The sequence below is a fragment of the Capsaspora owczarzaki genome (assembly GCF_000151315.2).
Source record: "Capsaspora owczarzaki ATCC 30864 unplaced genomic scaffold supercont2.8, whole genome shotgun sequence".
NCBI classification, from domain to species: Eukaryota; class Filasterea; order Ministeriida; family Capsasporidae; genus Capsaspora; species Capsaspora owczarzaki.
This window is the reverse complement of record NW_011887299.1, coordinates 117,049-130,688: the sequence shown is the minus strand read 5'-3', so window position 1 is coordinate 130,688 and position 13,640 is coordinate 117,049. Positions and strand designations below refer to the sequence as shown.

The 13,640-nt window shown below is 54.5% G+C and overlaps 4 protein-coding genes across 4 annotated transcripts; 2 read left to right on the top strand and 2 right to left on the bottom strand.

The window, feature by feature from the left end:
• Nucleotides 1–47: 47 nt before the first annotated feature.
• Nucleotides 48–2,036, bottom strand: CAOG_08848 (hypothetical protein; the record flags this gene model as incomplete). Its single annotated transcript, XM_011272200.1, has 2 exons — nucleotides 48–734; nucleotides 1,640–2,036. Coding segments are annotated over 2 exons (1,084 nt in total), but the record flags the coding sequence as incomplete, so codon positions are not given.
• Nucleotides 2,037–3,411: 1,375 nt separating this feature from the next.
• CAOG_04985 (hypothetical protein) lies at nucleotides 3,412–5,184 on the top strand (the record flags this gene model as incomplete). The annotated part of the gene is made up of 2 exons (XM_004346620.1): nucleotides 3,412–3,427; nucleotides 3,899–5,184. 2 exons carry the CDS (start codon nucleotides 3,412–3,414, stop codon nucleotides 5,182–5,184), a joined length of 1,302 nt encoding a protein of 433 aa, XP_004346670.1.
• Nucleotides 5,185–6,360: 1,176 nt separating this feature from the next.
• Nucleotides 6,361–8,338, top strand: CAOG_04984 (delta-8 desaturase). The gene is made up of 4 exons (XM_004346619.2): nucleotides 6,361–6,709; nucleotides 6,849–7,001; nucleotides 7,119–7,823; nucleotides 7,988–8,338. The coding sequence occupies exons 1-4, from the start codon at nucleotides 6,431–6,433 to the stop codon at nucleotides 8,150–8,152; spliced, it is 1,302 nt and encodes a 433-aa protein (XP_004346669.1). The 5' UTR covers nucleotides 6,361–6,430; the 3' UTR covers nucleotides 8,153–8,338.
• Nucleotides 8,339–8,408: 70 nt separating this feature from the next.
• Nucleotides 8,409–13,619, bottom strand: CAOG_04983 (helicase domain-containing protein; the record flags this gene model as incomplete). The annotated part of the gene is made up of 7 exons (XM_004346618.2): nucleotides 8,409–10,734; nucleotides 10,847–10,911; nucleotides 10,991–11,121; nucleotides 11,179–12,193; nucleotides 12,315–12,714; nucleotides 12,820–12,947; nucleotides 13,203–13,619. 7 exons carry the CDS (start codon nucleotides 13,617–13,619, stop codon nucleotides 8,409–8,411), a joined length of 4,482 nt encoding a protein of 1,493 aa, XP_004346668.1.
• Nucleotides 13,620–13,640: the final 21 nt, after the last annotated feature.

The window sequence follows — 13,640 nt, the reverse complement described above, 5'->3', positions numbered from 1 at the left end:
ACCACCGGTCGCCTCGCGCTGCTTTGGAGGGACTTTCCACTTCGTACCTCGGTCACCTTTACGCCGACGCCCCCGCGGGCTTAGTCCCTGCTGCGTCGAAAGTGGGGCATGAAGGCCGCGCGGTGAGAGCGGCGGATCCATCCGAGCTGGAAGCTCGTGCTGCCACTGCCCAGGCCCGCCAAGCGCGCCTCCGCCTGATGTCGAGTCTGGCGGATCGAGGAAAAAGTCCGTGACGGCGCCCAGCTCGATTGCCGACTTCATGAGGCCGCCAAAGACGGGGCGCGGCAGCTGTGTGAGGTAGAGCTGAATCAGCGCGAGCACCTGGTGAGGCGGCGTGTCCTCGGGCAGAGCTGCGGTGCTGCTGGTCTGCTTTTCCAGGGCATCCCTCAAGCCCACGACGGTGGTCAGGAACTCTGTCATTTCCTTGGGATTGTCTTCAAACCCATCCACAAAGGACACTGCGTTCGTCGATGCCAGGAAGAGCTTTAGCCAGTACGGCGCCGTCATGCCATCCTTGGAGATCTGGGCGTTGACGTGGTTGACGAGCAGCTCCAGGATGAACGGGATTTTCGAGTTTTCGCGCTTGAGCACCTTGGCCAGATCGACGCCAAACGTGCGGTGCTTCTTTTCCGGTCGTGTAAACTTGTCGCCAGAGTGTGTGCGGCGAATCGAGTCCTCCGTGCGCAGACGCGGACGCGGCGAGTCCTCCGATCCTGATGATTTTTCTCGGGGGCCTGCGCAATACAAGAGGGGGGTTGTGAGTTGTGAGTTTTGTTTGACCAAGGCCAGCAGCAAACAACAATGCAGAAGGGAGATGGAGATGATTCATAACCATCCACTGTGTGGCAAAAGGGGGAAGAGATGAACGCGGCACGAATGGTCTTTGCGTGGTGATGCCGAGTCGGGCTTGCAGTGAGTCATGTCATTGTGGTTGTGGTTGTGGTTGTTGGCTGTTGGTTGTGGGGACTGTGATGGAACACTGGGCCAAAAATCAGACCATTGTTCGTTCTTTGGTCGCTCTCTCTGACCACCCAGACGCCCCCGGCCCTCGTCCATGACACCCCCCCCCCGCGCCTGCTCCCACCATGAAACTTCATCAAGAGCACTCAGCAGAGGGTCTGCATGGCAAAGTGATGAATGAGCAAAGTCCCAACTGCAATTCTTTTTTTTTTTATTCTTTTTTTTTTTTTTTTGGTTTGCTGCACTGTGCGGCTTCCTTTTGTTATCTTGCACTGATGCTGCTGCCACCAAGCCATAGAGAGAGCGTGTGTGGTTGACTTGTCTCGTTTCGCACAACACTGTCCTTCTCACCCTTCTCGCTGTCTCTCTTTTTCTCTCTTTCTCTCTCGCTTTTCTTTCTCCCAAATCATCATTCAAACCACAATTCTCAAGTTTTTTTTTTTTTTTTTTTTTTGATTTTGTTTGATTTTGTTTGATTTTGTTTGGTTTTGATTTTTGATTTTTGATTTTTTTTTTTAATTTCTGTTTGGTGGACAACGTGAGGTGGGACGCTCGCTTGAGATGCGCGGGGTGAGTGTACTGATAAGCAAGAGCGATTTGGGCAGAGGGGGGGAGGAGGGTTGCTGGAAAATTGGAGTGGTGCAAGTGAGAGAGAGAGAGAGAGAGAAGCAGAACATACTCGACAGCGGAGAGTGGACGTTGGAGACACTGCGGAAGAGCGGCGAGCCAGAGCCAGTGTTGCCAGACGCACCCGCTGAGGACGACGATGCTGCACTGCCGGGAAGCGACGACGAGCCGGAGGACGGCGACGGGCCAGCGACACTGCCGGGACTGGACGCGTTGTGGGTGGCCAGCATTGGCAGCGAGTTGCCGCTGGTTGTCAGGATCGACCGGCCGCCCGGGCCAGAGCCAATGTTGCTGGTGCCGACGGGACTGTCGCCGCCAGAGCTGGGCGAGGTATACGCGCCGACGTCGTCCAGGGAGACGCGAACGCCCGTCAAGGTCATGGAAGACGTCCGCTTCCCTTTCGTCACCAGCGCCTGGCTCGCAGGACCGCTCGGTGGCTGACCGTCCATTCGTTGCGTGTGTGAATGTGGGTGTGTGTGCGTGTGTGTGTGTGTTGGAGGAGGTGGAAGGGGGGTTTCGCTCGGCTTGTTCAGATTCGCAGCAACAAAATGGAAAAAAACTGGACTGGGAACCTTGGCAAATCGCAAAATGTCAAAGCGATTGCACTGGCGATCGGATCAGTCAAAGGTGAATCATACGTGAACATGGACGCGGGGAAAAAAGAAGGGAGACAAGCCAACATGAAGGCGAAGCAAGAACAAGCAGCAACCGGCGATTTACATCCTAATGAGAGTGCGCTTTTTAGCATCGGTGTTGCCAAGCCCTAAGCGTGTTCGCCCAAGCGCAGTCGACCCATTCAGCAGGTAGCCGCCATGGACGTGAGGGAGTGTGCGGGCATGGGACTCTTCTCCGACGAGCCTGGATACACAGCGGAAAAGAGCGAGGAGCGTTTGGGGTTTTGCGGCAGCAGCAGCGGTCACCAAACGCACGCGCTCGCTGCTTGTTTGGTTGATTGAAACAATGGGGCCGGCTGTTGATGCCGACGAGTTGCTCCGGTCGTCACGGGGATGCTTGTGGTTGTTTGCAAATATCCTGGCAGATTATTCATTCAAAAATATACCGCATGCGAGGCGTGCAACAGGAACGTGTAGCACGTTGTCAGGGGACGGGGGTGTGGACACGTTTCTAGGTGCCAAACGCCTTCCCTCGAATGGTCCCACATGGTCCTAAACCGCCCCATCGGCCCATCCACTGCAGCTCAGATGGTGGTAAATATCGTCTGCTTGATGGTAGAGCTTGGGTTGTGCCGGTTCAGTGCTCCAAGCGAGCTGCATTTCGCGGTCAATTCTGGGGTTGGCGTTCGGTCTGGTTGAGGCCTGTGGAATCGATCCATCCGTTGAGTTTTGTAATTAAATAAAAGGCCAATGATGTGTACGTAACATTTATCAGGAAGGCGTTCAGATTGGCTTGATGATGTGCAGAACAAAAGGTATAGGCAAATACAACTGCTGGCACCGTAGCTGTTTAAACTGTAAATGCAAGCTGCGCAGCAAGCATGCTTTTACCTCAGCAAGCTTCTATGCTACAAAACCACATAAATACATCGAAATTATTCGTTGTAAACCGCCGTTTGTCACTTGCTGGGGACTTGTCGTTCAGAATTTGAGCAACTTTTGTTTCTGTATTTTGGAGATGACGATCTTACCCTGGAAGCACTATAGTAGCTACTAAAGCATATTGAATGACTGCAAAAGTATCGTCCACCAATTGAATAGAGTGAGCAATCCGGGGAAGGCCAATGAGGGACGATCTCAGCTCGTCCCGAATCACTCCTCGTTTCAGATTGTTTTGTTCATTTGCTTCACTTTCTTTCAGCTGCACCAAATGGCAAACCGTGCAAGTGAGTCAAATGAGCCCCCACACAAATCGCGCTTATTCTGTGCCATATACTGTGGGTTGACATGCCGTTGATGGAGAATGGCTCGTGTGCCAGTGCAACGAGTTTCCCGCCTTTTTTTCTTTGTCTTCGTTTCGTCTCCAACTTCTGTCCATGCTCTCTCTCGCTCGCACTGATCCAGTGACTTTGCAGTGTCATACCAGTGGACTTGACGCACATCAAGCCATACACTTTTTGAAGGGGGCGTCGCTGCAACATCCAGACTTGAAACCGAGACTTGAAACGGGTGGTGTTTTTTGTCTTCGTTTCGTTTTCGTCTCGCTCCTTCGTTTCCTCTCGCCTCTCGCCCTCTCGCTTCGCCCTTTCGTTGATACCCGAGACAACACACTCTCGCCAACCATGGGCATGCGCGGGCTTAGATACGCCTGCGACCTCACGTGTGTTACTCAACGGTTGGCTTCCTTTTTTTGGCAGCGGAAGCTCGTCGTCGCCTCGCGCCGCTCGATCAACCCACCCCATGGCCCACGCTGCGAGACTGGATTCGCCAGCGCAAGATGACATCCAGAACGACCTGGATCGACATCCTGAGAGAGGCGGGCGTGTGCTACTGGCCGTGGCATCTGCAGTACCTCCGGCCAAACAGCACCAAGACACCTTCTATTGTTCCATGCACGTCGAGCTTCGAGCTCTACAAGGGTTTGGACACGCTGTACAAGCTGTCTCTGCAAGGTCCTCTGCCAGATGTGCCGCACGTCATCGATGACTCAGTTGCCCGCCAGCTGTTGCTTCGGATCGAGCCCATCCTCGAGGATTACGCGCAAATCGTGGAGAGCCTGCTCACTGATCATCACGGCGGCTGGAATTTCTTAGTGACCGGATCCGACGAGGAGCTGGTCGACCTCAACGCCCAGCTCGCGAAAGTTGCGTCGGAGGTCTCCACCGAGACTTGCACGGCTGTTCAAGCCGTCGCTTACCTCATGCCCACCAAGTTCGAGTTCACTCTATTGAGACTCGCTCTCAACATGGGCGATGACACGCCTGCCACTGTGATGGCGAGTGGTGGATTGGGCATCCGGTCTGGCAACGGCCTTGGCACCTTGGGTGTGATTGCGGAAGGTCTCGGTATCACCGCCGCACATGTCATTGAGCGACCCCCGCCGGACCTTCCGCACCGAGCGTACGCGACCCAACTGTGGCGGAATGCCCCTCCTCAAACCCGCCGCCTTTGGAAAGAGCTGTCCGGCTTCTACCACGACCCCGCCACGCCCGTGTGTTTTGGTCATTGCGTTTATCTCGATCACCTGCGCGACATTGCAATCGTCGTCATGTCGGACCGCCGCCCCATTGCTACCAATGCCGTTTGTGGGCTTGACAGACTTCTGTGGCCCAATCCCTCCAACCTTGTCAAGCTCAGGGAGGACCTGGCCCTGACCCAAAGCGGTGCGGCACCTCCGTTTTCGCTTGTCAAGTTCGGCATTCGAACCGGCCGCACGCGCGGAACGCTCAGCTGTGTGACCGACGAGCTTTTGGCTGTCGAAGAGGAGGCGAACGGTGCAGTGGCTGATTGCGGCGACTCTGGTAGCTGCTGGACGATCGAACGGCCTTTGCGCTGGCGCGGAGCCGTGATTGGCTTCACGTCGCAACGCTGCCAATCGGACCCTCGGTGTTTCCTGGCTCCCCAGCTACCGCGTCAGTTTTGCTTGCTGACTCCTGTGTGGCATGTGTTGGAAGTCCTCGAGAACTATCGCTCTACTTTTTAGCAGCAGCCGGCAATCAATTCACGCATCCAAACCAAGTCGAGCTTCCAAGCACTGCCGTGGATTGCCATTTCGCTGCGATCGCTTGAGTTTTTGTACAATCAATTGTGTTTTGTTCCTCTGAAGCCTGATACTGACTATTTCCAACATTAAATCCTCTTGCTGTTTCGCTTTTTTGAAACCGTCGACAAGTTGTTTATTCAGTGTGTTGAAGACAGAAAAGCACACTCTACTCTCGGTGGACTCGCTCAAAGTCCAAAACACCATTGCCAATTTAATTTTGAGCGACAACCGAGGTGTTCTGAGCCAAGTGAACGGTTTCTTCTTTTGGCTCTCGTTTCATTCATTTCTTGTTCTTTTTGTATGGGTTTTGCATTGAGTTTTTGGCTCTTTGCCATGTGTGGAAATTGCATTGATTGCTTTTCGTCGTCCATTTCGAGTCGCAGGGCTTTTTTTTGGAGAGTTCGTTGCTTTATGAAGTGATATCGTCCGTTGGGCAAGTGCAGTGAGCGGGTTGTGGCGAGTGCTCAAGGATTGATGGCATTGCTATGAAAGCACGTTGAACGATCAAAACCGCCCCAACAAAAAAAAAAAAAAAAAAAAAAAACCAATGGAAATGGATTGACTTACCTCCGACAATGCAATGCAGAAAGCAGCTCCGAAAACGCGAATGAAAGAGGGTTGAGCAAGTACAGGATGGGAGGCAAATGGAGAGGCTGTGAAGCAAGCGTTTGTCATGAAGAGTCAGAGTGAGAGAGCGGACGGACACGAGGGAACAAAAAAAAAAAAATGTCAAAAAAGTCAGCTGCCGCTCTCGCCCGATATCGCCCTATCTGCCGCATCATTTGTGGCTCACACTCTCACACTCACACTCACACTCGTACACTCTCACTCTTGCAGTTTGACTCTGAACAAGAAAGGGGAAGACGCGGTAGAAACGCGATATTGGGATTGACTGCGAAAACGCATTGGTTGGATGCAAACGCCGATCATCTTCTATCATCAGCATGCTCTATCATCAGCATGATTGTCATCATAGAGAAAGAGACAGAACGAGAGCGGAAGGATGGCAATCTTCATCATGGTTATCATTCTCATCCCAGCCATTCTCAAACTCTGAGATACATTGCCCATCCACACTCACTCACTCACTTTCCATCCCAAAACATATTGCACACCTCGCTCACTTTGACTTGCTTGATTGGCTCTGTTGTTCACCGCTTTTTTAGTTTCTAAACTACCCCCCACCATGGCACCGCGAACGGAGCAGGCTGCTGTCACCGCTGCAGGTGGCGATGACGGTGCCATCATCAACAAGCCAAAGTACAACAAAAAGTACGCTGTCGGCCACAAGGAGGACGCCAACGCAGGCCCCCTCTTCATCCACCTCTACGGCAAGCGCGTCAATGTCACCAACTGGCTCAGCAAGCATCCCGGTGGCCGCAAGGTCCTCCACGTCTTCCAAGACCGCGATGCCACCGAGCAGTTTGAGGCCATGCACTCCAAGGAGGCTCGCAAGCAGCTTGATGTGAGGATTTTTTTTAGAGAGAGCGAGAGAGCGAAAGAGAGCGAAAGAGAGAGAGAGAGAGCGCGATCAGAAGCATGTTTCCATTCTTGATCTCGTTTCTCCAGATTCTCACTTACTTTGGATGAACAATGCTTCTTAGGGCTTTTTGAACAAGTCCGAGCCAGTCCCCGAGGGCCAGTCCGGCGACACCAAGTTCTTTGAAAACCCCGTTCGCAAGGACATGGTTGAGCTCCGCCAAAAGCTCGAAAAGCAGGGTCTCTTCAAGCCCAACATTCTTTTTGAGGTTACAAAGGTATGCCTCGCCCCGCTTATTTTGATTTGATTTGATTTGATTTTGATTGTGTTTTCTCATTCTATCTTTGCTTCGCGTTCTTCATTTTCGCTTCCACCCCCCCTCCTCCACTTCCAGCTCCTCTACGTATTTGGCTCCATTCTCGGTGGCCAGTACATCATGTACGCCTTCCCGGAGCACCTGTACCTTGGCATGCTCTTGGTGATTCTTGGCTGGCACCAGGCCGGCTGGGTTGGCCACGACTACTCGCACCACTCGGTGTTTGCGTCGCCCGTGCTGAACGATCAGGTCTCGACCATTGTCGGCGCCCTCCAGGGCTACAACCTCATGTGGTGGAAGGCTCGCCACAACACCCATCACGTTGTGACCAACGAGGTCGGCAACGATCCCGACATCAAGACCTCGCCCTTGTTCCACTTCATCCAGCAATACCCCGACCTTAACAAGAAGCTCAAGAGCATTCAGCGCTACCAGCACATTTACTACGTGCCCGCGATGGCCATCCTCGATCTCTACTGGCGCTTCGAATCGATCGAGTTTATTGCTCGCCGCTTCAAGAAGATGCGCTTTGATGCCCTGCTTCTTGTCGCCCACTACACTGGCCTCGCGTTCGTCTACTCCACAACCGGCTTCTGGCCCATCTACATTTGCATGCTCGTCCGCGGCTGGCTCACCGGCCTCATTGTCTTCTCGTCCCACTACGCCGAGGAGCGCATCGACCCCGACGCTCACATGCCCTTCCTCGAGCAGACCGTCCGCACCTCGCACAACATTTCTGGCAGCTCTCTTTGGCACTTTTTCACTGGCTACATTTCCATGCAGGTACTGTGTTGTTTTCGGGTTGTTTCGGTCGTTGATTGTTGCTGTTGGAGGGAGAGCCCCCTACAACAACAACAACAATAACAACAACAACACCAACAAAAAGAATGCATTTGGCTGACTGCTCGTCTTGATTTTTTGATCATCTCCCTCACGCTTGATCGCAGGCTGAGCACCATCTCTTCCCTACCATGCCCCGCTCCAACCTCCCCTACGTCCAGCCCCTCGTTCGCGAGTTGTGCCTCAAGCACAAGCTTCCGTATGGCGAGGACAACATTATCGAGTGCGTCAGGCATAACATTCGCTCGCTTACACCCAAGAAGATTGAGTAGCGAGAGATGCGCTTTTGGGTTTTTTTGTCGAGTCGCGATGCGTGGTTGGCAACCAACCCCACCTTGATCATCTTGGCGCTCAACAGCAGCCGCATGTTACGAAATGTTTTTTCCTTAGGCTTTGTCTTTTTGCGACAAAAGACCTGCTGCTCGGTCGCATTTTGATGTTGATTTTTTTAAATACACTATTTTTTGTTTTTTTGTTTTTTGTTTTTTGTTTTTTGTTTTGTACCTTCAACAAAACTCTAATGCGCTCTTAGTAACCATCAGATTCAACCAGCTTCATGATGGCCCGAACGACAGCACTGTCGTACACATTGAGCAGCGGTTGCTCAATCTTCCGAGACAGCACTGCATCCAATTGCTGTCGGATGGCAGTGACGAGCGTGGCGACGCGCGCCGGTGCCTTGATCTTAATCCAACCATCCAACAGCAGCTGGTGCTGTTCGTGCTCAATGGCAATGTTGCCGCCAAAGAGAATCAGCGGGTAGGCCGACACAACCGTCGTATCGCGCAGATATGCCTTCGAGGTCGCCATCTTCTCGTTGTACAGGACGAATCGATCGTCCATCTTGAGCAGCGAGAAGGTCGCCGAAGTCGGATGCACAAACACTTGCGTGCCGCCCTTCAGCAACAGCTTGAGCTCGGATGCTTTGGCCTCCTTCACCACCATGCCCTGCTGCACTTGCACAAACTGCCGCTCGGGCGGAACCACACTGGCCACTTGCGGGTAGAGTCCGGCAGCAAGCACAGCCTTGAGCACCTTAATGTTGGTCGAGTTGGCATTCAGAAGCCGGTGCGCCTCGGCCGCCTGTGCGTCCTGCTGCTTGTGGTGGTGCATGATGGCTGCGGGCACAAAGCCGATGGACGCCAAAATGTCCAGGAACTGCTTGCGCAGGTCTGAGATGCCCTGCATCGACTGCATTGAAAGAAAGTTGTCCTCGCAAAATTTGCGACGCGCCCCGGTCTTGGACGCTGCGCCGTCCCCAGCGCAATTATGCCACTCGGCGTACGCCTTGGAGTAGCCCAGCAAGTCGCTCTTGCCAATGGCAAAGCGCTTTTTGACTTCGTCGGCTTGAGCGCGCTTGTCCACCGACGTAATAAAGGGCGAGCGGAAGCCCATGCACGCAGCGACCGTGAGAATCGGGTCGAGGCAGTGGAAGATGGCGCCAAAAATGAGCACTTTGGCAATGCGTGCGTCGACGGGGATGCTCGCAAGGTGCACGCCCAGCGGCGTCAGAGCCTTGGTGTCGCGATGCAGCGCCCCAATGTCCACCAGCGCGTCGATGGCGTGCGTGACAGCCTTCGTGTCCGGAGGGGTGAGTGCTTTTCCGAGGAACTGCACCACGTCCGCAGTGCCCATGGCTTTCACCTGCAGACACAGCTGCTCGAGCGGAACGCGCAGAATCTCGGGTGCCTGGTGATCAGCCATCAGCTCGCTGCGCTTGGAGGTAAACAGACGATAGCAAATTCCCGCTTGGGTGCGACCCGCACGACCTTTGCGCTGGCGAGCGTTTGCCTTGCTAATCCACGTATCTTCAAGGCTCGACATGCCACGCTGGGCGTCATAGCGCGTCTCCTTGACGCGGCCAGTGTCAATGACATGAACAATGCCATCGACGGTGACACTTGTTTCTGCAACGTTGGTCGACACAACAACCTTGCGCGTGGTTGCCCCAGTGGCGTCAAAGACGCGCTTTTGCTCGGGCACCGAAAGCGTCGAGTGCAACGGAAGAACGAGAAGCTGCTGGTTGCCCTTGGTGGCACGCGGCAGCGCGTCAAAAGCATACATGATTGCTTCCACGCATTGCTTGATCTCTTGCATGCCGGAGGCAAAGATGAGCACATCCTCTTTGGCTGGGGTGGTCGTGCAGATGTGCATGACAGTCGCAGCAATCAGGTCGACATTGAGCATGTCCTCCTGGCGGCTGTGGATGGCCATCGAGATGCCGAATGCGGCATCCGGGTCGACGGCCTCTGCTGCGTCTGCTGCTGGAGGTGGTGCCGAGCTGCTGCTGGTGCTGCTGCTAGAACCAAAGTCGCTCGAGGTCGAAGCTTCGAGGCTGCTCGTGCCGTCTTCTTCTCCACGCCGAGGCCGAGATCCCGCCGACTTTGCACCGCCACGACGAATCGTCTCAATGCGGAAAGAGGTGCGCTGCACCACGTCTTCCAGGTGCAGGATTTCGACGGGGTAGGCAAACCCAGGAATGGAAATGACTGGCACGCCCCCAAAGTAGCTCGAAAATGTGTTCGAATCGAGCGTTGCGCTCATGAGCACCAAGCGCAGGTCTCGACGCTTGGCCAAGACCTCACGCAAGGCGATGAGGACAAAGTCGCTTTCGACACCGCGTTCGTGCACTTCGTCAATCACAATGTGCGAAAACGCATTCAGAAGCGGGTCGTCTTGCAAAAACCGCAGCAAAACACCAATTGTGCTGAACAAAAGGCGTGTCGACGCAGAGTACTTGGCTTCCAGTCGCACCGAGTAACCGACGCCCTCGCCAATCTTTTCAGCTCGCTCCACTGCCACACGCTCTGCCACCGACAGTGCAGAGATACGCCTGGGCTGCGTGCACAACAGTCTGAAGGAGAGAGATATAAGAACAGATGGAGGAGACGAGCGAGTTAACAGTAATCCAAACAGTCGAAACAACACAAAAAACCCAAAACCAATCGTTTTCGCCAAAAACATACCTGCACGTCGACCCTTGATTTTGATCAATCAGCGCATCCAAAATGAACTGAGGGACTTGGGTCGTCTGCACATTCATCAAAACACTGAGTGCACAAATTTCGTCGATAAAATGCAAACTCTACGGCTTGTCGTCGCCTGCATACCTTGCCGCAGCCTGTTTCACCACTAATCACCACAACTTGGTTGGCCGCCAGAGCAGACAGGATTTCTTTCACGTAGCTGTGGGACGGCAGCTTGCTTCGCTTGTCAAACACCTTTTTGAAGGCAGGCGTCGCTTTGGTCAGTGCCGCAGACTCTTTCGCATCGGTGCGGAGCGCGTGGAACGGCGAACGTCTGCGCCGCTGTTGCTGCTTGCCATCCTTTCCTGTGCGTGCGGCAGGCGTCGCCGAAGCGGCGTCGGCTGGGGCTGGTTCCGACGAGCTGGCAGAAGAAGAAGCAGCAGCAGCCGCAGCAGCCGCCTCTTGCATGGCTGACGTTGACAGCGGTGGTGGGTTTTGAACCACCTCAACGCCCGACGTTTGGACCCAATCAATCAGCGAGTACAACAGCGGTGCAGGAGCCAGAGAGGCTGCAAACTCAAATGCTGCGCGCTGCAGCACAAGCCGCGTGGTGGAAGTCAAAGCTGGATGCCGGATGACCACAATAGGCGTTTCATTCGGATACAGGCAGGTGGACGAAGGGAACTTGAGTTCGAGTTCGACCAGGTGGGGTTTGAATTCGGGCACTGCGAGGCAAACGCTGATGCAGGAGGCCGTTGGCCGAATCATGGATCGGACGACACTGTCGGTCGAACAGTCCGCCGCGGAACATTCGGCGTGGCTCTTGACGTTTGCAGCCACGACCCCGTAGATGCTTTCTACAGCGGCAATCTCCTCAGCCACCTGCTCAGCGGCCGAATCAATCTCTTCGGCGGAGAAGCGAGCACTTGGTGGACCGGCGGGCACGGTCGCGGAGAAGGCGTCGGCATCCGTCAGACGATCCTCTTTGAGCAGATGGAGCAATCGAAGCAAAGCAGCATCTTCATCATATCCGCAAGCTTCAAGGGCCATGGATGCGTGCTGCTGGCCAAAACCGACCTCGCGAAGGCGTTGAATCATGTACGACTGCGCCAGCGACGTTGTGTTGGCGTGGAAGGAGGCTGTCAATTGCTTGCTGTCCGGTCGGAACTGCACAGGCAAGTCTTGTTCAGGAACGTGCAGGCACAACCAGGACAGGGCTGCCGACTTGAGTGCCGCTGCCTCCTGGGCCGCGGCAGTCGCTTTTGGCTGTGCGCCGAGTGCTTCATCAATATGGCGAGCATGAAATCCGAGCGCGAGCAGATCTCGGTAAACTGCGGTGGACGTTTTCTGCAAGTATGCCAACGATACTAACAAAAAAAACCAAAAAAAAAGAAAAAAAAAGAAAAAAAAAGTAAAACAAAAGAAAAAAAAAAAAGCCGAAAAAACCAAAAAAGGCTGCCAGGATTACATTGCTGGTGGAGGTAGAAGGGCTAGGCTCATCAGCATCCTCAGCTTCACTTGAAGCAGCCGCCTGCTGCTTGGCGGTTTCTTGCTGCGCTTCTTTGACAAGCGCCTCGATGACTGTGCGCTGTGCTTCGCTCAGGTGAATGACGGCCAGTTGCGCGTCCTCCTCTCGTTGCTTGAGCTCGGCCTGCCGCTGCTCCGAGGCAGCTTGCTTTTGCTGTGCACGCTCCACGTCGGCTTTGGTGACTGGCTGGAACGGGTCCCCGCCAGCCGCTGGCCAGATGCCCTCCGTGTCATTCTTTTTGAGCACGTCCAACGCGGCCCAATAATCCCGAAAGTCAGGCGGCAGGATGTGGGATAGATTGAGGTGTGAATTCAGGCGATGCATGGCGCAGACGGCGGCCCTGAGCAACAAAACGCAGGCGCGCGGGGAGGGGTTTGAGTCGATGTGAGTCGGTGTGAGTCAGTGTCCTCGTTCCCCCGAATCCCAATCATAGGCTGCGACGTACATGTGTTTGGCTTCCATCGGATGCTCATACAGCTCTGGTGGATCGATATTGAGCGTGAGCGGCTGTCGTGTCTTTTTGTCCTCCTTGGTCAGAATAATCGAAACGCGGTGCTTGCCGCCTTTTTGGTGCTACAAAGCCAACAAAAAGAATCAGTGAAAAGTTGGATGAGTGTTGTGATTGACCACAGCAGCAGTCAGTAAAGCGGTGGCTGTGTTCTGAGCGTCTCTGAGCGTGTCTAAGCAGCCAAATTTGGAGTCCGCGTCTCTTTGTACGACCAAAAATTCGCCTCCCTTGACGTTCCATCCCTAGCGACGAGCATCGCGGACTGTTTTCCCCTTGTCATCCTTGTACGTGTCATGAGCATGTAGCGGGGATGAGCTCACCGAGTTCCATTGCGGCTTGCCCAGCTGGTGCTTTTGACAAAACTCGCTCAGCAGCGTCGCGGGCGTCTTTCCAGTCCAGTTCCGAATGACATACGCTGGCATTCCTGCACCTGCTGCACCTGCTGCACCTGCTGCTGCGGCGGCGTTGGCTGGACCGTTGCTTCCACTCGCACCACCGCCACGAGGCTGAGATCCGCTCGCCCCGCTGCCAGACGCCCCCGCTGCGCTCGCCCCGCCAGTCCCTGCAGGCTGCTTGCCCTTGCCCTTGCCTTTGCCCTTGTCGGCCTCGGCGGCGGCAGCAGCAGCGGCGGCGGCGGCTTCCTGCGCTCGGCGGACATCGCGAAATTCGCGCCCTTCTTTGCCCTTTGGCTTGGACGGCGCCGACGAAGCAGGCGAAGTGATGAAGCCTTTCGTCATTTTTGGCTCAAAACAAGTAGA